Here is a 24,192-nt window from a genome sequence, read left to right on the forward strand (position 1 = left end):
CCTAAAGCCTTCATCAAGGATCTTCCCTTCCAAGGAGGAATGACATCGGCTGCCCACACTCACATTTCCAATCTGCTCCCGGGGCCCAGGGAATAACATTGTCACTCCACTCCAGCCAATGCTCTACTCAGCACAACATTCCTCCTAGAGGTCCCTGGATGGTTCATCCTCGTGGTTCCTTCTGCTGCTGACTATTTTGCTATTACATTTGGAGCCTTTGACTAAGTTTTCTTCACATTCTCTTTTGGCTTCCCTCATGTGATCCTCGTCGTTCGTTTGCCGGAGTCCATGCTTCTTTCCATTTTCCTCACTGAGATCTAACTTCCACTCTTGAGAGGTGCATTTTGTCTCTCACTGAGATCAGTGACAGTGGCACCTTTTGGGGTTCCCTCACAAAGTCAACGAGAATGGAATTTAAGTGTTGTTCCCCTTGGAGAAATTACATATTTTCACATAATTAGGATATGATCGAGAATTGTCGCTCCTCTTGTATGTTCAAAAATGAGCTGATCCATGTTAATGTCATGGAACAAGTCAAGAAGTTATCTTTGCATCCCGACCTGAGGTGACATGGACCCAGTCAATATGGGGATAGTTGAAAACCCCCCATTAACAGGGTTCAACAAATAATGCAATCTACTCGTCTGTGGTGAGTAGCTTGCAACCTGGAAAAGCCGGGTTCGGGTGATCTGCGCATGCGCAGAACGATCTGCACATGCGCAGATTGCCCGACAGCACGGCTGGTGAGTGGGGCTCGCCGCGGTTTGACGAGCCCTGCACATTAGTACTATTATTTTATAAGTTATCTTTTAGCTTTTCTAATCTCCCACAGAATTTCACTAACCTGATCACCATCCTGGCCATTTAGTCTATGATATAGCCCCCTCTACTAAAATCTTATGATTGGTGCAAGGAATTACTACCCACAGAGATTCTGTTGGACGGTTTAGTTCTTTTCAGATTTTAACTTCCATTAATTCTTTCAATATGGCTACGTCTAGACTGGCATGATTTTCCGCAAATGCTTTTAACGGAAAAGTTTTCTGTTAAAGGCATTTGCAGAAAAGAGTGTCTAGATTGGCATGGACACTTTTCCGCAAAAGCACTTTTTATGGAAAAGCATCCATGCCAATCTAGATGCACTTTTCTGCAAAAAAGCCCTGATCACCATTTTTGCGATCAGGGCTTTTTTGCGCAAAACAAATCCGAGCTGTCTACACTGGCCCTTTTGTGCAAAAGTTTTGCGCTAAAGGACTTTGGCCCAAACGGGAGCAGCATAGTATTTCCGCAAGAAGCACTGATTTCTTACAGTAGGAAGTCAGTGCTTTTGTGGAAATTCAGGCAGCCAGTGTAGACAGCTGGCAAGTTTTTCCGGAAAAGCGTCTGATTTTCTGGAAAAACTGGCCAGTCTAGACACAGCCTATGATTATAGTTGAAAACTTTCTTTATCCTCTTGCCCATTTCCCCACCATCACAACCTCTTCTCTCCTTCCAATAGATATTGTACCCTGGTATTCCTCTGTCTAATTGATTATCCTCAATCCACCAAGCTCAGTGTTGTCTATTTTAACAATACCATAATTGAAGAAGTGATTCTCTAGTTCACCCATCTCCTTCTTTAAACTTCTAGCATTTGTATATAAGCACTTTAAGAATAGTGACTTTTTTATCTGCCTGCCATTATGTGATAATATTGAATGGGATCGTTTTCTCTTTCCCAAATGCTTTCCACGTTCCTAATAAATCAAAACACTGCCACTCTATACTATTATCTCATAAACACATACTGATACTTTGCAGTTCCGCCAGTCTAGCTTGCTCTTCATGTTTGAGGGGAAGCATTTCTGAGAATGCTGCTATGGAGGTCCTGGACTTTAATCTATTACCTTGCAGCCTAAATCTGGCCTCCTGTGCCCCTCCTTGTCACTGATATCCGTGTGTATCATGGCCACCAACTCTTTCCCAGTAATGCACATATATCCGTCTAGATGTTGTAAGAGATCCACAATTTTTGCATCTGGCACACAAGTCACCAGTGGTTCTCCTGGTCATTGCAAACCCAACTATCTAGGATTCTGAGGATCGAATCCCCCATTGCCTGATTTTTTCATATTACTTGGAGTTCCATCCCCCACAGAGGTAAACTCAGCATGAGAGGATCCCATAACACCATCTCGAAAGAGTGTCCCAGCTGCTCCAATGTGACGTTCTCCTTCTCTGATTTTCCTTCTGCCTCTCCCAGATGTTGCCCTCCTAGCTTCTAAGCTGATCCCCTGCCCTGCCTCCTGAAATCTGGCTCAGGCCAAAGGGAACCCAGCCCATACCCACTGCAGCATTGGCAGTTTGGAGGATGAGAGTATAAAAATGGCAGAAAATTTGCGGGGGAAGAGGTAAAGGGATTCTAGAGGGAAGCAATGGGGCACGGAAAGGGGGCTCGGTACTCAGGTAACCAGCAATTAGAAACTGAAAAAACCCCATAAGTGAATGAGTTGAACACAGACCAATTGCTCGGTTTGTCCCACTGACTCAGCACGGTAAGGCCAGCAAAGACTTTAATGTCACTTTCACTCGCCAATTGGAATTTCAGAGAAGAGAGCCCAGCACTATGTCACCAACCAGCTCTTGTCTGATCTTAGTCTCAGACCGAGAGCAACAGGAGAAATCGTTAGATAATCTTTTGTGTAAAAAGCCGCATCAGCCTGTCCCGGATCTGTTTGGTCCTCACTCCATAGATGATGGGGTTTAGCATGGGGGGCATTAAGAGATATAAGTTGGAAATGAGAATGTGGAAATGCCGGGGAATGTTCCAGCCAATGCGATTCATGAAGGATATTAAAAGAACAGGGATATAGAAGGCTAAGATGGCACAGATATGGGAGCCGCAAGTCCCGAAAGTCTTGAGCCGGGCGTCCTTTGTGGGGAGGCGGAAGATGGCCCTGAGGATCTGAGTATAAGATAAAGCAATAAAAAACACATCCAGTCCCATCACACAAAGTAGCACAAAGAGGCCGTAGTAATTACTCACACGAATGTCAGCACAGGCCAGGCTCACAACGCCCATATGTGAGCAGTATGGCTCAGGAATGATGTTGGTTCTACAATATGGCCTCTGACTTGCCAGGAGAGGACAGGGTAATGGAATTATGAGACCACGCAGCAATACAGCCAGGCTGACCTTGGCTACAATGGAGTTTGTCAGGATGGTGGAATGTCTGAGGGGATCACAGATGGCCACATAGCGATCAAACGCCATGGCCATAAGTGTCCCAGACTCCATCGGTAAAGACCACTGAATGAAGAACATCTGGGTGAGACAAGCACTGAAGTCTATCTCTCTGGAATTGAACCAGAAAATACTCAGCATTTTAGGCACAATGGAGGTGGACAGGACCAGGTCGGCGACAGCCAGCATGCAGAGGAAATAGTACATGGGTTCATGGAGGCTCGGCTCCATCTTCACAATGAACAGGATGGTGAAGTTCCCCAACATCGCTATAGCGTATATGATGCAGAAGGGGATGGAGATCCAGACATGGGCCGTCTCCAGGCCAGGAATGCCCAGCAGGATGAAGGTGGAGGGGTTGGTGAAGTTGTTTCTGCTGGAATCTGACATGGAGAAAGGGAGAAAGTGTCCAACTCGGATGCAGAATAGTGTCACATGAATCTTCCTCTGATTTCTTGTATGTACTCAGGATGTCAGGTGATGGTCACAGCATACCTGGATGGAGAGACAATGTTCGTATGAGACATGACATGCACTGCTGGGGGCTGTTCTCATGGGTGGAGTGTATTGGTCACTCTCCACACACTGACCAATGACATTTTGACTGTTCAGAGAGGTGAGGTATGAACAACCTACTAACGCCCGTTCCACATTTTATGATTCTCCACTTGTTAATAGAGCTCATGTGTTGTGATTCAGGAAACCTGAATAGACTCCAGCAGGAAACGTAAGTGCAGATACTCATTATACATTTTTGTTCCTTAATGCCCAAGCTACAGAGTCTGTGCTCTACTATATTCCCAATTCACCCAGTTTCTAAAAATCTCAGAATTGGGAAAAGCCAAACCAAGACACGCACCGGGGCAAATGTCCCAGCCATAACATCCCTCAGGGAAAGGCTTTGACATCATTGCTGGCAGCTCAGTGGCAACAGCTCAATGTATAGCCGTGCCCAACACAAACACTGTTCAGTTGCCAAAGGAATTACATGGTCAGCACATTCCCTCTGTTTTGATCACCCAGTCACTCTGAAGGACAGAACAGATGGAAAATGGGTTTCCTTGTTGGGCTATGAGAACAGAGGAGGCTGCCATTTGCAGATGGATTGAAATGTCTGGGAATGTTTAGAGAAGAGACAAAAGTGCAGACATATGATAGAGACGAACAAAATAAAAGAATGGAACTGCTTATATTCCATGGAGAAACAGAGAAAAATTCCCAATCGAAAAACCAACAAATAGTTTTTGCGCAACTTGGAGTATAACAAAACATGTAGATGGTTTCATGAGTTTTCGTGAACACAACCCACTTCTTCAGATAACTGCAGGAAGGCATCTAGGATAGAAATAAATATCAGAGAGAGAGGATATGGGTAGCTAAAGAGAAGGGGAAAAACAGGAAACAATATTGTCAATTAGGGTATGTCTACACATGTACCCTATTTCGAAATAGGAATGCAAATGCAGCATTTCGAAATTGCAAATGAAGCCGGGATTTAAATATCCCACTCTTCATTTGCATAATCGTGTTATGGCGCTATTTTGAGTTAGCTCAATTTCGAATTAACAGTGTTGTGCAGAAGTGGTTATTTCAAGAGGAAACCCTTCTCTTGAAATAACCGTTTTTGCTCATACAATGAGGTTTAACAGTTATTTCGAGAGAAGGGTTATCTCTCGAAATAACCGCGTCTACACAGCGTCTGTTAATTCAAAATAACGCTAACTCGAAATAGAGCCATAACGCGGTTATGCAAATGAAACATGGGATATTTAAATCCCGGCTTCATTTGCAATTTTGAATTGTTGCATTTGCATCCCTGGGCACGTTAAAATGTTCCCCAACAGATTTCTGTGTGTTACCACTTTGAATATCTGATTTGTGTCCATTAATCTTTTGTCATAAAGGCTGTCCAGTTTAGCCAATATCCATGGCAGAGGGGCACTGCTGGCTCTTGATGGCATAGATCACATTGGTGGATGTATAGTTGTATGAGCTTCTGATTTGGTGGCTTATCAGGTTAGGTCCTGTGAGGGTGTCGCTTGTGTAGATGTGTGGATGGAGTTGGCATTGGAGCTGATTGCAAGGATAGCTTCCTGGGTTGAATATGCTGGAGGTGTGCTGTGTGGTGCCCGGAAAGAATTTGTTTCAGTTTTGGAGGTTGTCTGTAGGCGAGGATTGGCCTGTCCCCAAAGGCTGTGAGAGGGAGGGGTCATTTTCTTCCTAGGCTGTAGCAGAAGGCAATGCTAGACCTCAAAAACTGAGTTTCTATGTTGCATGTAATTGTTTGCTGACAATGTCAGCCCCTCCACATTTGCAGAAGGAATTGCTGCCTCCGTCTAAAGGAATATTTACAACACACTAGTGAACAACATGTTACATATAACTTCAGCCATGCAGAGCGCCATGCTATACGCAGCCACAAAACCAATTCTTACATTGTAATCAAGGAGGCTGACAAAGTGGGTGCTGTTGTCCTTGTGATCAGAACAGATGATGCACAGGAGGCTGCCAGACATCTCAGCAACACCAGATTCTACAGGCTTCCCTCCTCTGATGTCACTAAAGAATGGCAAAAAACCCTAAAGCACTTGCTCATGAAATTCTCTACTACAACTCAGGACCCAATCTACACAAACACACACCAGGAGTTTTCTATCTGCTACCTAAGATCCACAAACCTGTAAATCATTAACAATCTACAACCTAGCCTGGAAAATGACCACTTACTCTCACGGGTCTTGGTGGACAGGCCAATCCTTGTTTAAAGAGAGCCTTGAACCTGAAACAAATTCTTTCCAGTAACCGCACAGCACACCTCTAGCATACTCACCCAGGAACTTGCCTCTGCCATCAACTCAGTTGCCAAATCTGTCAGTCTCCATAGCTATGCCTAGACTTCATTCCTCTCTCAAAAGAGGAATGCAAATGAAGCAGATCAAAAATTCAAATGAAATGCAGATTTACAAATCTCACTCTTCATTTGCACAATCGCGTGTAAGCCCTTTTTTGAAAAAGGGGTTTTTTTTAAAAAAACCCCACAGACTAGACCGGGTTCTTCTGAAAAAAAAAATGCTGTTCGAAAGAACCTATATACCTCATTTTTTCAGGAGCAGGGATTCTTTCAATAAAGGATTTTTTTTCAAAAGAACCCCAACTAAACTGGGTTTTTTTTTTCAAAAAAATCCTTTTTTGAAAAAGTGCTGACACACCATTATGCAAATCAAACACGAGATTTGGAAATCCACGCTTCATTTAAATTTTTGATCTGCTTCATTTGCATTCCTCTTTCGAGAGAAGAATGCAGTCTTGATGTGCCCTGAGACAAAGGATTAATGCACACAAATCCGATATTTGAAATGGTAACAAACAGAGACCTGTTGGGGAACATTTTAACTTGTCCGGGAACTCACTAATGAATCTCATTCTTCTATATTATTTCAAAGCAATTTCAAAACCGAAGTGGAGAGAGAAGTTGCAGAACTTGGTTTCATTTATAAGTCTGACACCTGGAATCAAGGGCTGAACAAAGACCTGACTTGAATGGGCCAGTACATTCCACACCCTCATGACATCAATAGCTAAGCACCGGGAACTTACATTTCACTCTGTTAGGCCGTGTCCAGACTCAGGGGCTTTTTCGGGAAAAGTAGCCTTTTCCCGAAAAAACTTCCCCTGCGTCCAGACTCAAGCCGCGTTCTTTCGAAATTATTTCGAAAGAACGTGGCTTTTCTTTCGATGGCGGTAAACCTCATTTCATGAGGAAGAACGCCTTCTTTCAAAAGTTCCTCTTTCGAAAGAAGGCGTTCTTCAATGTAAAGAGGCCGTCTTCGAAAGAGAGCATCCAGACTCGCTGGGTGCTCTCTTTCGAAAAAGTGGATTTCTCTTTCGAAAGATCCGCCTGCAGTCTAGACGCGATCTTTCGAAAGAGGCTCTTTCGAAAGATGCTTTCGAAAGAGCCTCTTTCAAAAAAAGCCTGCAGTCTAGACATAGCCTTAGTCTCACTCTGTTAGTCTCTAACTGACAATATTTTTTCCTATTTTTTCCCAGCTCTCTCTTCATCCCATTTTCTTCTCTGCTATCTGTACCCTGGACCCCTTGCTACATTCAGCTGTGGGTTGTTCCCACAAAAACTCATGATACCATCTACATTTTTTGTTAGTCTCCTAGGAGTTGCAGGATTTTTCATTGTTTTCTTAAGTTAACGTATGTCTTCATTGCATGACAATTTCGCAATACCAGAATATCCTGAATAGCTATCCCATTTCTATGCAGCAAACCTCTTATTTCAGGCTTGCTATTCTGACATCCCGATAGACCTCATTCTATGAGGAGTAAGGGATGTTTTGGAATAGCGCTTGATTTCAAAACTTCGCACTGTATAGACAGCACCAAAATAAACTATTTTGAAATAGTATAGATATAAGATACACAGTTTGTGCAGCTTAAATTGAAGATCTTATTTTGAGCTATGGTGCAGTGTAGACACACTCTTACAAACTACCATTTTTACTGGTCTGCGACTTTTAATTCCCAACCAATAACATGTAAATATATTTAGAGAGTCAAAGGGCTGATACCGCAAAGCTGAGGAAAATTATCACCAATACTGATTGGGAGGGAAAACTTAGAGGCTACATCTAGACTGGCATGATTTTCTGCAAATGCTTTTAACGGAAAAGTAGAATGTTAGGAATCATTAAAAAAGGGAGAGCGAATAAGACAGAGAATATTTTATTGCCTCTATATAAAACCATGGTACGTCCACATTTGGAATACTGCATACAGTTGTGGTGGCCTTGTCTCAAAAAAGTCATATTGGCATTGGAAATGGTTCAGAAAAGGGCAACAGAAATGATGAGGGGTTTTGAACGGGTCCCATACAAAGGGAGATTAAAAAGACTCGGACTTTTCAGATTAGAAAAGAGGAGACTAAGGGGGGATATGATAGAGGTCTATAAAATCAGGACCGGTGTGGAAAGAGTGACTAAGGAAAAGTTATTTATTTATTTCCACAATATAAAAACTAGAGTTCACCAAATGAAATTAATAGGCAGCAGGTTTAAAACAAAACAGAAAAAGGCGCACAATGCACAGTCAACCTGTGGAACTCCTTTCCAGAGGAAGTGGTGAAGGCTAGGACTTTAACAGGGTTTGAAAAAGAGCTAGATAGATTCATGGAGGTTAGGCCCATCAATGGTTGTTAGCCAGGATGGGTAGGAATGGTGTCCCCAGCCTCTTTGTCTAGAAATCGGTGACAGGGGAGGGATTACGTGAGGATTACCTGTTGGGTTCCCTCTCTCTGGTGCATCTGGTATTGGCCACTGCCGGCAGACAGGATGCTGGGCTGGATGGACCTTTAGCCTGACCCAGTCTGGCCGTTCTTATGTTCTTAGAGATGGTACCTGTGAGTTCATAGAGTGAAGGGTCTTCCCTGGGAATTCCCCTCAGGCAGCCGTGTCACATGCCTCTCTCAGCCCAGCACCTGCAGTGGCATCCCACGCCGAGAGCCGGCACAGGGCTGTGCACAGTTTATAATTCAGCTCTGGGCCGTCCCAGTGGGGTTCACTCAGCCTCTAAGGGAGAAGTGGCATCTGGATGCAAACAGGCTGGAGAACAGAGACTTTCTGGCCAGTGACTCTGCCGTGACTCTTTCGTGTCTGGGCTCTTTATCCAGCTTAAGGAGTAAACAGCAATTAAGGGCCCTTCCCAAAGGGAGAGGAGAACTCCTGGGCTCTGGGCTGAGTCTGAGGAATTGGCTTCTGTGTGTTTGTGTACTTTGTAAAAATATTGCTGACCACTAATAAAACTGTGGATAATACATAAGTCTCCACAGGCCCTTGTACCCTGCAGCGGCAGGCTAGGTAGAAAGTGAACGTACAGATCTGGAGACAGATCACTGTGGGGAATGAAAACCACATTCTGTAGGTACACGGGCCATCAGGAAGTGACCAGAGAAGAGTGACTCTCCTCAGTAACCAGCATGACACTGGGCATCACCTTTCTCTGCAGGATCTTCAAATCACGGAGCAAAGGAAAGTCACTCTGAGCCTCTCCCCTTTATAAAAACAGGGAAACTGCTCCACCAACTTGTTCAGGGGCACATAGAGATTGAGTGGCAGGATGACAGACAGATCCAGGCGTCCTCACTTCCCTGAACCACAGTCTTGTTGTGGCTCCAAGGGGGAAGTTGACCCCAGCTTTGGCAGGGGCTGTGTGTTGGTGGGAAGCCGAGGAGTGGCTGGAGCAAGGAACCTGAGCCTTCTTTCAAGGGCAATCTTAGCTTTCCAGAACTAGCTGGAGTCGAGTGGGAGGGCAAATCCTGAATGAGACAGAATAGGCTGCTCTGGGCCTGCTATAAACCCTGGTTAGACGACGGGACCTGACCCCTAAGTGTGCCTCTCTCGGCACAGTGTAAACCACCAGTTTGGGAATCTTGAGTGACAACACCTTGGGTATTTGACTCCAGTTTTGTCCTGTATTTTATTGCATCATCGGCATCTCTGGGTACGAAGAGGAACCTGGTTTCCAGCTCTGATGAAAGCCCCACGGGAGCTGTGATCATGAGCCTTGTCCTAACTCGGGTAGTGTCATTAGCTGTACTGAGAGCAACTTTGCCAGTTGGCTTGGCCAGTCATTCACGCTATGAGCCAATTATCCAAACAGTCATCTGCTCCTTAGAAACATCTTCCTGACACATCTCTGGAAAGGCCCTTACATCACCCACCTGAACCAACCAAACAAACAAATCCAGCCTTTTGGACATAGCTTGACCTGGAACTGGCAGTCTCCAGCCTCCCTCTTTCTAGAGGAAGGGTAGGTTGTCCTCCCTTCTCCCTCCTTATCACCGGCCCCTGATCTACTTGAGTCAAATGTGACCTTCTCCCAAAGAATCACTCCTTCGGGCTGGTGTACCTCTGTGCCGAGAATGCAACCTACAGCCTTGGCACCTAGGTTTCAGAGATGGTAGATTGTCCCAGATGTAGGCTCCACAGGCACTTGAATCCATTGGGGTTTCCTGACATTTGTTGGTTTACACACATTCATAGAAAAATGGATGGTTATGATTAGAAGAGAGCAGGGGTTTCCTGATACTCATCAGTTCGCATAGAATCGTAGAACCATGGACAGTTAAGGTGAGAAGAGAACTCAGGGGCCATCCAGGCCAACCCCCTGCTCAAAGCAGAACCAACCCCAACTAACTCATCCCAGCCAGGGCTCTCTCAAACTTGGGATTAGAAACCCCTGAAGGTGGAGAGTCCACCACCTCCCTGGGCTGAATCCAAGCTAGACCTTCCCCACTCCAACTTGAGACCCTTGCTTCTTGTTCTGTCATCTGCCAGCACTGAGAAAAACCGCTCTCCATCCTCCATCAGGTCGCCAAAGGCTGCTGTCAAATACACCTCATTGGTCTCTTCCATAGATTAAACGAGTCCAGTTCCCTCACCCTCTCCTCATAATTCATGTTTTCCAGCATCATATTTTTGCCTTCCCTCAATACGCTGACAAAGCTCCTCCTAATGTAGCCCAATGTATCATTAGCCTTCTTGGCGACAAGAGCAGTGTTGACTCATACCCAGTTTTTCATCTATTATAATTCTCAAGTTCTTTTGTACAGATCTACTGCTTAGCTTGTCCATACCCAGCCTCTAACAGGACCTGGCATTCTTCTGTCCTAGGTGTAAGACTGTGCACTGGTCCTTGTAGAATCGCATCAGATTCATGTAGCGCACTCCAGACTGTCTCCCTGTTCTCCAGCGTATCTACCTCTCCCCAAATCTGTGTCATCTACAAACTTATTGAAGGTGCAAACCGACACATCATCCAGATCCTGATTGAAGATCTTGAATGAAAACCAGATCCTGACCACCACTCGGGCACTCTGCTGGATCCTGCCTGCCAACTAGTCATCAAACAATTGGTCACCGCTCCCCACTGAGACCAAGGTTTCTATCCACCTTACAGTCCATTCATCCAGGCCATACTTCTGTAACTTGACGGCAACAATACTGTGGGAGATTGTATCAAAGCTTTATTGTTCCTAAAGCCTTCATCAAGGATCTTCCCTTTCAGGGAGGAAGGACAGTCTTATATCTGCTGCCCACTCTCACATTTCCAATCTGTCCCCAGGGCCAGGAAATGACTCTGTCACTCCACTTCAGCCAATTGTCTACTCAGCACAACATTCCTCCTAGAGGTCCCTGGATGGTTCATCCTCACGGTTCCTTCTCCTGCTGACTTTTTGATGTTATATTTTGGGTCTCTGATTAAGTGTTCTTCACATTCTCTTTTTGCCTCCCTCATGTGACCCTCATCCTTCATTTCCCCAAGTTCCCAAGTCTTTCCTTTTTCCTCCCTGGGATCTAACTTCCACTCTTGCGAGGTGCATTTTTGTCTCTCTCTGATTCTTTTATTTTGGTGATCTGTGACAGTGGCAAGTTTGGAGTTCTCTAGCAATGTCAATGACAATGTAATTTAAGTGTTCTTCCTCTTGAAAAATAGTGCCACATAATTAGGATACGATCCAGCATTACCTTTCCTCTTGTGTGTTCAGGGACTAGCTGATCCGAAATCAGTCATGGAAGGAGTCAAGAAACTATCTTTGCATCCCGACCTGAGGTGATATGGACCCAGTCAATGTGGGGATCGTTGAAAACCCTCATTGGTATTTTTTTTTATATTTTACCTTCTACCTTCTCTAATCTCCCACAGAATTTCACTATCCCGATCACCACCTTGGCCACTTGGTCTATTATACTACCCACACAGATTCTATTAGACAGTTTATCTCTTTTCAGATTTTTACTTCTTTTAATTCTATCAATATTGGTATAGTTGAAAACTTTCTCTCACCTTTAGTCCCATTTCCCTGTCTTCACAACCTCTTCTGTTCTTCCAAGGGATATTTTACCCTGTTATTCCTCTAATTATGCTCAGTCCACCAAGTTCAGTGTTGCCTATTTTATCAATATCTGAATAGGGGGTTCTCTAGTTCATCCATGTCCTTGTTTAAACTTCTAGCATTTGTATATAAGCACTTTAAAAACTGTCATTTTTTTACCTGAAATAATGCAATAATGTTAATTGGGATAATATTGAATATGATCATTCGATTATTTATGCAATAATATTGAATGGGACCTTTATTTTCATTTCTGAAATTCTTCCCATGTTCCTAATGAATCTAAACCGCACCACTCCCTACTGTTATCTCATGAACACACATTGATAAATTGCAGTTCCACCTGTCTATCTCATTCTTCATGTCTGAGGGAAGCATTTCTGAGAATGCTGCTATAGAGGTTCTAGACTTCAAGCTCTTACTTAGCAGCCTTAATCTGGCCTCCTGTGCTCCCTATGTCATTGATTTCTGGATGTATCGTGGCCACCAGCTCTTCCCCAGTAATGCATATGTCTATCAAGATGTTGCAGGAAATCCACAATTTTTTCAACTGGCACACAAGTCACCATTAGTCCTCCTGATCATCACACACCCAACTATCCAGGTTTCTGATGATCAAATACCCCATTTTTTGTTTTTTTTCATGTTAAGTGGAGTTCCATCCCCGCAGAGGTAGTCTCAGTATGAGAGGATCCCATGACACCATCTCAAAGGAGTGTCCCAGTTGCTCCAATGTGACATTCTCCTTCCCTGCTTCTCCTTCTGCCTCTCCCAGCTGTTGTCCTCCCAGCTTCTAAGCTGATCCCCTGTCCTGACTCTCAACAGCTGACTCAGGCCAAAGGGTGTTATGGATTCCAGGAGGGAGATACTGAAAAATGAAAGAAAAAAACCCTCATTCTTCATGGCTTTGTAATAGTGTCTGGGCTCAGAGGCTGTATGAAGCACAGTCTTGCCTTTCTCTAACACAACCCTGATCCCAACCCTCAACTGGGGTTGTACATGCTTCCTGGCTTCCCTCTCTGCTCCAGCCCAGCCTGTTGGCTCCAGTGCTGCATCCTCCCTGCCCTTAAGCCAGGCTCCTGGTCAGACTGCAGCAGCTCTTGTCCCAGGCATGGAGCAGACGGAAGTAAGATGACTGGATACAGACGTGGAGGTGGTTCAATGAGAGATGGGGGTCAGCAGTGAAGAGTGAGCAAGAGAGTTGGCATTTTGAGGGATGGGGGTAAAGGTGAAGGGACTCTGGAGGGAATAAATGGGCAGGGAAAGAGGCCTCAGTGCTCAAGTTACCAGGAATTTGAAAGTGGGAAACCCCATGAGTGAATCAGTTAAATACAGACCGATTGCTCGGTCTGTCCCACGGACACAGCATGGCAAAGCCAGCCCAGTATTAAATGTCACTTTCACATTATAGTCAGAAATTCAGAGAAGAGGGCCCAGTATCATGTCACTAACCAGCTCTTGTCTGATCTCAGTCTCAGAGCAACAGGAGAAATCCTTAGGTCCTCTTTTGAGTAAAGAGCCAGAGCAACCTGTCCCGGATCTGTTTGGTCCTCATCCCATAGATGATGGGGTTTAGCATGGGGGGCATCAAGATATTCAAGTTGGAAATGAGAACGTGGAAATGCTGGGGCACATTCCGGCCAAAGCGGTTCATGAAGGAGATGAAAAGAACAGGGATGTAGAAGGCTGAGATGGTACAGATGTGGGAGCCGCAGGTTCCAAAAGTCTTGAGCCGTGCATTCTTTGCGGGGAGTCTGAAGATGGCCCTGAGGATCTGAGTATAGGATAGAGCAATAAAAAACACATCCAGCCCCATCACACAGAGTAGCACAAAGAGGCCGTAGTAACTACTCACACGAATGTCAGCGCAGGCCAGGCTCACTACACCTATGTGTGAGCAGTACGGCTCAGGAATGACGTTGGTTCTACAATAAGGCCCCTGCCTTGCCAGGAGGGGACTGGGTAATGGGAGTATGGCACCACGCAGCAGAACGGTCAGGCCGATCTTGGCTACAATGGAGTTTGTCAGGATGGTGGAATATCTGAGGGGATCACAGATGGCGACGTAGCGATCAAACGCCATGGCCATGAGTATCCCAGATTCCATCAGTAAAGACCACTGAATGAAGTACAGCTGGGTGAGGCAGGCACTGAAGTCTATCTCTCTGGAATTGAACCAGAAAATACTCAGCATTTTAGGCACAATGACAGTAGACAAGACCAGATCAGTGATGGCCAGCATGCAGAAGAAATAGTACATGGGCTCATGGAGGCTCAGCTCTGTCTTCACTATGAACAGGATGGCGATGTTCCCCAAGATGGCTACGACGTACATGACACAGAAGGGGATGGAGATCCAGACATGGGCCGTATCCAGGCCAGGAATGCCCAGCAGGATGAAGGTGGAGGGGTTGGTGAAGTTGTTCCTGCTGGAATCTGACATGGAGAAAAAGAGAACGTGTCCAACTGAGATGCAGAATAGTATCACATATATATTCCTCTGATCTCTTGTATGTACCCGGGGTCTCAGGTCATGGCTGAAGTAGAAACACCTGGATGGAGAGACAATGTTCATGTGAGACATGACATGTACTGGTGGTGGCTGTTCTCGTGGGTGGTGTGCTTTGGTCACTCTCCACACACTGAACAATGACATTTTGACTATTCAGAGAAGTGAGGTATGAACACCCTACTAATGCCCATTCCACATTTAAGATTCTCCATGTGTCAATAGTGCTAATGTGTTGTGATGCAGGAAACCTGAATAGGCTCCAATAGGAAACACAAGTGTAGACACTCGTTGCTTAATGCCCAGGCTACAGCGTCCGTGGTCTGGTAAGTTCCAAATTCTAAAAATCAGAGAGCGGGGAAACACCAAACCAAGACACATACCGAGGTGAACGTCCTAACCAGAAAAACCCTCAAGGGTAGGCCTGGGAGTCATTGCTGGCAGCTCAATAGTACCAGCTAGTGATGCAAAATCTTGTGCAATACTAACACTATTCAGGTGCTAAGGGAACGTGCTGGAGAATTACCTAACCTGGACATTCCCTCAGTTTTGCTCACCCTGGCTATGTCTATACTACAGAGTTTTTAAGAAAAAATGGGCCGTTTTTCTGTAAAAAAAATCACTCATGTCAACGCTACAATCACGTCTTTCAAAAAAAAATCGAAATAACCAAGGGGTTTTTCTGACATTGGTTAACCTCTTTCTACGAAGGAGCAGCCTTTTTCAGAAAGCTCTTTTGCAAAAAGGCGTGTGTGATCAGGGAAAAGAAAGAGGAGGAAAGAGGAAAAAGCACAGGTACCCTGGTGGCCACCCCATCCATAGCAATCACCAGGGCTCGCCGAACTGCAGATCATTCTACGCATGCGCAGATCACCCGAACCCGGCTCTTCCCAGTTACAATCTACTCGCCATGGGCCATGTATAATTTATCGAGCCCTGGTAATCACAGCTTACATGCGAGAGAGCTTCCTTTCAGTGTGGATGCTGTCTTTTTGAAGATGTTTTTTTGGAAGAGCTCTTCTGGAAAAACTTCTAAAAGAAGCCTGTAGTCTAGACATAGCTCCAGTCACTCTGAAAGACAGAGCAGATGGAAATAGGGTTTCCAGATGGGCTATGAGAAAGGGCAGGATTGTCCATATGTAGACAGATTGAAATGTCTGGGAATTGTTAGAGAAGAGACAAAGGAGCAGGCACATGGTAGAGAAGAATAAAATAAAACAATGGAGTTGATTACATTCCCGTGGAGAAACAGACAATTCCCAACTAAATCGAAATAACAGAAAATTTAAAAAACAGTTAATTTATCTGCAGCACCTTAGAGGCTAACAAATATGTAGATGGTATCATGAGCTGTCATGGGCACAACCCACTTCTTCTGATTAGTACATAAGGGGTGCAGGGTAGAAATAAATAGCAGAGAAAGACAAGGGAAGGGGAGAGAAAGAGGAGGAAGCAAAAAAGGGGGGAAAAAAACCTTCCCAATTAATATGCAACAACACTACATGGTTTTCCGCAAAACCTCTTCTGCAAAAAGAATCGGAAGACAATATGCAAATGAGAGCACTGGAAATACTAATGACTGCTTCATTTGCATTTCCTCTTCCGCAAAAACTTGATAGTGTAGACAGAGTCTTACAGAGTCCGTTGTAAATGAGGCTAAGAGAGTGTGCTGTAAGTACCCAGTGCTTAGCTTTTGACATCATTAGGGTATGGCATGTAGCAGACTATCCAGGTCAGATCTTTGTTCAAACCTTGATTCCCGGTATCAAACTTGGAAATGAAACCAAGTTCTGCAGCTTCTCTCTCCAGCTGGTTTTAGAAATTGCTTTGTAATAAAGTCACTTTTAGATCCATGAGTGGGTACCCAGGCAAGTTAAAATGTTCCTCAATAAGTTTTGGTGTGTTTCTATTTTGAATGTCTGATTTGTGTCCATTAATCCTTTCTCGTAGAAACTCTCCAGTTTGGCCAATAAGCATGGCAGGGGAAGCATGGTTGGGACTTGATGGCATAGATCACATTGGTGGATGTGCAGTTGTATGCTCCTCTGATGTCGTAAGGTCCTGTGATAACGTCACTTATGTAGATATGTGGATACAGTTGGCACCGGAATTGAGAGCAGGGGTGGGTTCCTGGCTGAGTATACTGGAGGTGTGCTGTGTGGTTCCTGCAAAAAAGTCTTTGAGGTGAGGGGGCTGTCTGTAGGTGAGGACTGACCTGTCCCCCAAGGCCTGTAAGAGTGAGGGATCATTTCCCAGGATAGGTTGTAGCAGAATGCAATGCTATACCTCAAAAGCTGAGTTTCCATTTTACATGTTGTTTGCTGGCAATGTCAGTCGGTGCACATTTGCAGAAGAAATTGCTGCCTCTAGGTGTCTGTTCGCTGCCCTCTAAACTCAAAATAAGATATGCTATTTGCGCTATGCAAGCTGAGAATCTTATTTTGTTTCTATTTTGATATATTTTAGTTTGAAATATGGTGCATCTGCACAGTGCCAAATTTAGAAATAAATCACTATTTCGAGACATCCTTTAACTGTTGTGGAATGAGGGTTACAGGTATGCCAAAATAGCACTCCTGTTATTTTGAAAAAAAAAAGAATGAAACAACGGGTGGCTTTTTAAAAGGCCTGGTAGCTATTTTGGGATACTGTCATCATTCCAAAATAGCCACGCAGGGTAGACATAGCCTAAGTCTAAAGGAGTATTGCCAACACATCCAATGAACAGTACACTGACCCTCAATATCCCCCCTGCTAACCACAGAAGAGGAAGGTCTCTATTAGGACCCCTCTTGATGGCCGTAATGAGAGACTTCACTTCTACACCGATTCCTTCCGTAATGTGCATGGACCTACATTATCAGCAAACAACAACATGTGACACATAACCTCACTCATGCAGAGTGCAATGCTGTACACAGCCTCAAAAACAAGTCAAGCATTGTAATCAAGGAGACTGGCAAAGGAAATTGTGCAGCCATCATGAACAGAACAGATGATGACCAGGAGGCTGACAGACACCTCACCAACACCAGATTCTACAGGCTTCTCTCCTCTGATCCCACCAAAGAATGCCAAAAAAACCCTAAAGCACCTGCTCATGAATCTCCCTGCAAGAACTTAAGATGAAATCTACACAAACACACCCCTAAATCCCTAGCCAGGAGTCTTCTTTCTGCTACCCAAGATCCACAAACCTTGAAATCCCAATGTTCCATCATCTCAGGGATTGGCACCATTACAACAGAATTGCATGGTTATATGGACTCTCTCCTCAGACCCTATGATGCCAGCACTCCTAGCTATCTTCACCACATCACTGACTTCCTGAGGAAACCACAGAACATCAGTCATCTTCTTGAAAACACCATCCCGGCCACCATGGATGTGGAAGCTCATTATACCAACACTACACACGATGATAGAACCATAGAACCATAGAACTGGAAGAGACCTCAGAAGGTCATCAAGTCCAGCCCCCTGCTCTAGGCAGGACCAATTCCAACTAAATCAACCCAGCCAGGGCTTTGTCAAGCCGAGACTTAAACACCTCTAGGGATGGAGACTCCACTACTTCCCTAGGTAACCCATTCCAGTGCTTCACCACCCTCCTAGTAACATAGTTTTTCGTAATATCCAACCTGAACCTTTCCCACCACAACTTGAGACCATTGCTCCTTGTTCTGCCATCTGTCACTACTGAGAACAGCCTCTCTCCATCCTCTTTGGAACCTCCCTTCAGGAAGTTGAAGGATGCTCTCAAATCCCCCCTCACTCTTCACTTCTCCAGACTAAACAGACCCAAGTCCCTCAGCCTCTCCTCATAAGTCATATGCTCCAGCCCCCTAATCATTTTGGTTGCCCTCCGCTGGACCCTCTCCAATGCGTCCACATCCTTTTTGTAGTGGGGGCCCCAGAACTGGACACAATACTCCAGATGTGGCCTCACCAAAGCCAAATAAAGGGGAATAATGACATCTCTGGATCTGCTGGCAGTGCTCCTCTTAATGCAACCTAAAATGCCATTAGCCTTCTTGGCTACAAGGGCACATTGTTGACTCATATCTAGCTTCTCATCCACTGTAACCCCCAGGTCCTTTTCTGCAGAACTACTACTTAGCTGGTTGGTCCCCAGCTTGTAACTATGCTTGGGATTCTTCCCTCCCAAGTGCAGGACTCTACACGTGTCCTTGTTGAGATTCATCAGATTTCTTGTGGCCCAATCCTCCAATTTGTCTAAGTCATTCTGGACCTTATCTCTGCCCTTAAGCGTATCTATCTCTCTCCCCAGCTTAGTGTCATCTGCAAACTTGCTGAGGGTGCAATCCATCCCCTTATTCATGTCATTAATAAAGATATTGAACAAAACCGGTCCTAGAACCGAACCTTGGGGCACTCCGCTAGAAACCGACCGCCATCCTGACATCGAGCCGTTGATCACTACCCGCTGGGCCCGGCCTTCTAGCCATCTTTCTATCCATCTTACCATCATCTCAGGGATTGGCACCATTACAACAGAATTGCGTGGTTTTATGGACTCTCTCCTCAGACCCTATGATGCCAGAACTCCTAGTTATCTTCACCACATCACTGTCTTCCAGAGGAAACCACAGAACATCAGTCATCTTCCAGAAAACACCTTCCCGGCCTCCATGGATGTAGAAACTCATTACACCAACACTCCACACGATGATGGATTACTGGTCATCTGGAATACAACCCTTGATGACGATGAGCTCTGTGACTTTGTCCTCACCAAAAACTATTTCCAATTTGAGGACAATTTATGTCTTTCAGTCAGCAGCACAGCTATGGGCACCCGCATGGCCACACAATATGCAAATATTTTTATGGCTGATCTTGAACAATATTTCCTCAGCTCCCTCCCCTAGCACCTTTACTCTACTTATGCTACATTGACAATATCTTCATGATATGGACCTTGAGGTAGGAGGCTTTTGAAGAATTTCACAGGGATTTCAACAACTTTCACCCTACCATCAACCTTAGCCTGGACCAGTTCACAAGAGAGATCCACTTCCCTGACACTACAGAACAATTAAACAATGACCACATTTCCACCACCGTATACTGGAAACCTACCAACAGTTACACTCACCTACATGCCTCTAGCAATTTTCCAATCATTTCTTTAAAGCCAAGCCCTAAAATGCAACCGGATTTTCTCCAGTCTCACACACAGAGACAAACACCTACAGGATCTCTATCAGAAAAAAACAACAAATGGTCTGGTAGCACTTTATAGATTAACAAAACATATTGATGTGATCATGTGCTTTCAGATGACTGGAGTTATGAGTAGGGGATATGAAAACTCTAGATAAATAGGAGAAGGGAAGGGTGGGGGTGGGAGAAAGATGCTCTGTCTCCCACCCTCCTTCACCCCCTCCTTTTTTCTTAAAGTATCTGGAGAATGGGTGTTAAACCTAAGCAGATAAAAATCAAAGTCAGTGGATAGATTGCTAAGGCAGGAAGGATACCATTCAGGAAGCTGTTAGCACCTTCATTGGTCGAGTCCCCACCATCCTGTATCTCGATGCACTCTATCTACTGACTTTGATTTTTATAGGCTTAGGTTTAACACCCAAGCAGATAAAAAGTCCACTCTTACTTATAGATGACCCCCCAACCTGAAACAAATTCTTTCCGGTAACCATGCCACACAACCACATCATAAGCATCCAGGAACCCAGCCCTGCAACCAAATGCAATGCCAACACTGCCCCGCATATTTATACTAGCGAATTCATCACTGCAGCCAACAACATAAGCCACAAATGATCAAAAGGTCATTTGACTGCACATCTAGTAATTTGATTTATGCCATCATTTGCCAGCAATGCCCCACTGCTATCTATAGTGGACAAACTGGACAGTCCCTACGAGAAAGAATAAATGGACACAAATCAGATATATGTAAAGGAGAACCTGTTGGAGAACACTTTAATCTACTCCTTGTTTCCCACTCCTCTCCTTTCTTCCCTCCCTCCCCCCTTCTCTCCTATTTATTTTGGGTCTGCACATCCTAAACTCAAAACTCCGGTCATCTGAAGAAGTGGGCTGTGCCCACGAAAGCTCATGATCCCATTGACATGTTTTGTTAGTCTATAAAGTGCCACCAGACTATTTGTTGTTTTATTAAAGTTATTTTTCAGTTACTGACTAACACGGATACCCCCCTGAGAATTTTAATTCCCAACCAACACCATCTAAATACACTTAGAGCGTCAAAAGGCTGCCACCCCAAAGCTAAGGAAAATTATCACCAATAGTGATTAGGCGGGAAAAATTATAGATTAAAGTGGGACCACAAATCATTAGTTCTTTAAGAATAATTTATGAGACAGCTAAAGAGCCACAATTCCACAGTCCAGGAAGTACAAAACTTTGGATAAGAAACAGTTTTTGTTCCAAAACACAGTAGCAATTGGAAAAGGGAAGCAATAGAGAAAAAAAAGAAAAAAGGGAGAAAAGGAAAGTGAGCAATCCCAATAGGACATTGTGGAAATTGTTAAAGGATATCAAAGACAGTGAGAAATCCCTGCCTGGCAGAGCTGAGGAGAACCAAATAAGATTAAGAACAAAATAAGCCTTAAAAAAGGATTTGCCACTTCCTAGAAGGAGAAGGAAAAGTCGTTGAAGTTTCAGGAAAAGTCGATATATTCCTGAAATATTTCTGTTCTGCATTCACAAAGAAATAGTCTGAAGCTATGTCTACACAGCAAAGTTATTTCAGGATACTAGCACTCTGAGGGGCTTATGTCACATGAGATGATGAAATAAATTCCTGTCTATTATCAGTCAACAAGGCTGTTAACCTACATCCAACATAGAAACTTGGAAGCACAAAACCAGGGGTGTGAATAGAGTGATCAATAACACACCTTGTTTGCATCCGGAAGTACGTGATCAGGTAGCATCAGAGCCAGTGGCTGCGTCTAGACAGGCATGCTTTTGCGCAAATACTTTTAACGGAAAAGTTTTTCCGTTAAAAGTATTTGCGCAAAAGAGCGTCTACACTGGCACAGATGCTCTCTTGAGCAAGAAAGCTCCGATGGCCATTTTAGCCATCAGGCTTTCTTGTGCAAGAAATTAACATGCCTGTCTACACTGGCCCTCTTGTGCAAGAATACTTATCTTATCCCTGAGCAGGAGCGTCGGAGAATTTGCGCATGAAGCACTGATTTTGTACAGTACAAAGTCAGTGTTCTTGCGCAAATACTCGCGGCCAGTGTGGACAGGCGGCAAGTTTTTGCGCAAAAGCAATCGCTTTTGCACAAAATCTTGCCAGTCTAGACTCACCCAGTATGTTTTTAAAGAGAAATAAAAGGCAGAAGTGTGTTAAATAGAAACTATTAAAAATGAACAGAACATTTACAAAACTGGTTGGGTTAGGAGATAGTTGAAAGGATGGTCTGAGATTAGTTAATGCCTGTCACCGACATGCTTTATGGAAAACTCATCCACTAATGCAAGTGCACATCTGGCTGAGAAGGGAACAGAACATATGGAAGAGACTTCGATTTCTCTGAGGCATTTGATGTAAGAGGGAAAACTGACAGGTCAAAAATGCACACACTGAAATAGCAGTAGAGCACCCCTAAAATGGACTGACATCTGATCACTCCCAGATCCCAGACAGCTGATGCCCATGGGCCCCTGTCAGCCAATGGGGCTGTTTCTAGTATGGTCCTCCCCAGCCGCTAGCAGGAGAAATTAATTAAATTAATGGGTAGCAGGTTTAAAACTAATAAAAGAAAGTTCTTCTTCACACAGCGTGTAGTCAACCTGTGGAACTCCTTGCCAGAGGAGGCTGTGAAGGCTAGGACTATAACAGAGTTTAAAGAGAAGCTGGATAAATTCATGGAGGTTAGGTCCATAAAAGGCTATTAGCCAGGGGATAAAATGGTGTCCTTGGCCTCTGTTTGTCAGAGGCTGGAGAGGGATGTCAAGAAAACAAATCGCTTGATCATTGTCTTCGGTCCACCCTCTCTGGGGCACCTGGTGCTGGCCACTGTCGGCAGACAGGCTACTGGGCTAGATGGGACGGAATATTGTAATACATAGTGGTGTTAGCGTTAGATAGGAAGAAGTTTAATGTTGAAAGACTTTGTAACTTTGTAAAAGTGACTACAAGTACCCCTTTGTTCCATGTTGAAATTCTGTACACGTATTGTTTGTGTGAATGAGAGAGAGAATATATGAGGAGAGATAAGTGTGAAAGTTACTGCATGCTCCAATGGTCACAGGAGGGCCTGGAGACTCAGAAGCACCCAATAATGATAAATTAAGTGAAAACACAGACTATCAGGGCAACCTGAACCTAGTGGCAAGCACCCCTAGATAGGGAACCAATGACAACTTTTGCTGGAAAGACAACACCCAGGAGGGGTCATCAGCGTACTGATGTCAGATAACAGCCTGAGAAGGCAAAATGCATAGACTTGCATGGAAGGAAAATCCTATAAGAAAGGGGTGTCTTGTATCGTTTTTCGGGTTCTGTCCTGTTAAGATCAAGACCAAGAAGAGCATCAGTCTGGACTGACACAAACCCAGCTCCTTCCTCACACCTGACCTATCTGGCTAATAGGTGAGGCCGAGCAACAGACTGGTAACTATTCCATCACCAGGGTATGTGCGTGTGGGTGTAAATGCATATGCTACATTGTTATATTGTCAATAAATGCAGTACGTTCCCCTGAAAAAGATCCCGTGTGCTTGTAAAACAAACACAACTTATCATCACCTCCGGCCCCCAACTTAAACCCGTCCAGCGCATCGTTAACAATCTACAACCTAGCCTGGAAAATGACTCCTCACTCTTGCAGGCCTTGGGGGACAGGCCAATCCTCACCTACACACAGCCCCCTAACCTGAGACAAATTCTTTCCAGCAACCACAGAGCACACCTCCTTCATATTCACCCAGGAACCCTCCCCCGCAATCAACTCTGGCGCCACCCCTGTCAGTCTCTAGGACAAAGGATGAATGGACAAAAATTCGATATTTGAAATAGAAACACACAGAAACCTGTCGGGGAACATTTTAACTTGCCCAGGAACTCACTATTGGATCTCATTCCTCTATATTATTTCAAAGCAATTTCAAAACCCAAGTGGAGAGAGAAGCTGCAGAACTCGGTTTCATTTACAAGTCTGACACCTGGAATCAAGGTTTGAACAAAGACCTGACTTGAATGGGCCAGTACATTCCACACCCTCATGACATCAATAGCTAAGCACCGGGTACTTACATTTCACTCTGTTAGTCTCACTCTGTTAGTCTCTAAGGCTATGTCTAGACTGCAAGCCTCTTTCGAAAGAGCCTCTTTCGAAAGAGAGCGTCTAGACTGCACGGAGAAATTTCGAAAAAGCGGCTTGCTTTTTTGAAAGAAAGCATCCAGTGAGTCAAAGTAGGAATAAGTTATTCAAAGTAGGAATTCAAAGTCCAGTTATTCAAAGTAGGAATAAGAGCCTCCGGAAAAGGACGCTTTTTCCGGAGGATCGGGGCCAGTGTAGACGCTCTTTTCCGGCTTTTTTA

At 44.5% G+C, this 24,192-nt stretch overlaps 2 protein-coding genes across 2 annotated transcripts; both read right to left on the minus strand.

The window, feature by feature from the left end:
• Nucleotides 1–2,607: 2,607 nt before the first annotated feature.
• On the minus strand, nt 2,608–3,680 carry LOC142827565 (olfactory receptor 52E2-like). The gene has a single exon (XM_075923148.1). The coding sequence runs from the start codon at nt 3,611–3,613 to the stop codon at nt 2,666–2,668; it is 948 nt and encodes a 315-aa protein (XP_075779263.1). The 5' UTR covers nt 3,614–3,680; the 3' UTR covers nt 2,608–2,665.
• A 9,821-nt stretch (nt 3,681–13,501) lies between these two features.
• LOC142827575 (olfactory receptor 52E2-like) lies at nt 13,502–14,565 on the minus strand. Its single transcript, XM_075923150.1, has one exon. The coding sequence runs from the start codon at nt 14,563–14,565 to the stop codon at nt 13,618–13,620; it is 948 nt and encodes a 315-aa protein (XP_075779265.1). The 3' UTR covers nt 13,502–13,617.
• Nucleotides 14,566–24,192: the final 9,627 nt, after the last annotated feature.

The sequence above is a fragment of the Pelodiscus sinensis genome, chromosome 1 (assembly GCF_049634645.1).
Source record: "Pelodiscus sinensis isolate JC-2024 chromosome 1, ASM4963464v1, whole genome shotgun sequence".
NCBI classification, from domain to species: Eukaryota; Metazoa; Chordata; order Testudines; family Trionychidae; genus Pelodiscus; species Pelodiscus sinensis.

Excerpts from the sequence above, each read along its gene's own strand:
- LOC142827565 (XM_075923148.1), bottom strand. The coding sequence starts at position 3,613 with ATGTCAGATTCCAGCAGAAACAACTTCACCAACCCCTCCACCTTCATC.
- LOC142827575 (XM_075923150.1), bottom strand. The coding sequence starts at position 14,565 with ATGTCAGATTCCAGCAGGAACAACTTCACCAACCCCTCCACCTTCATC.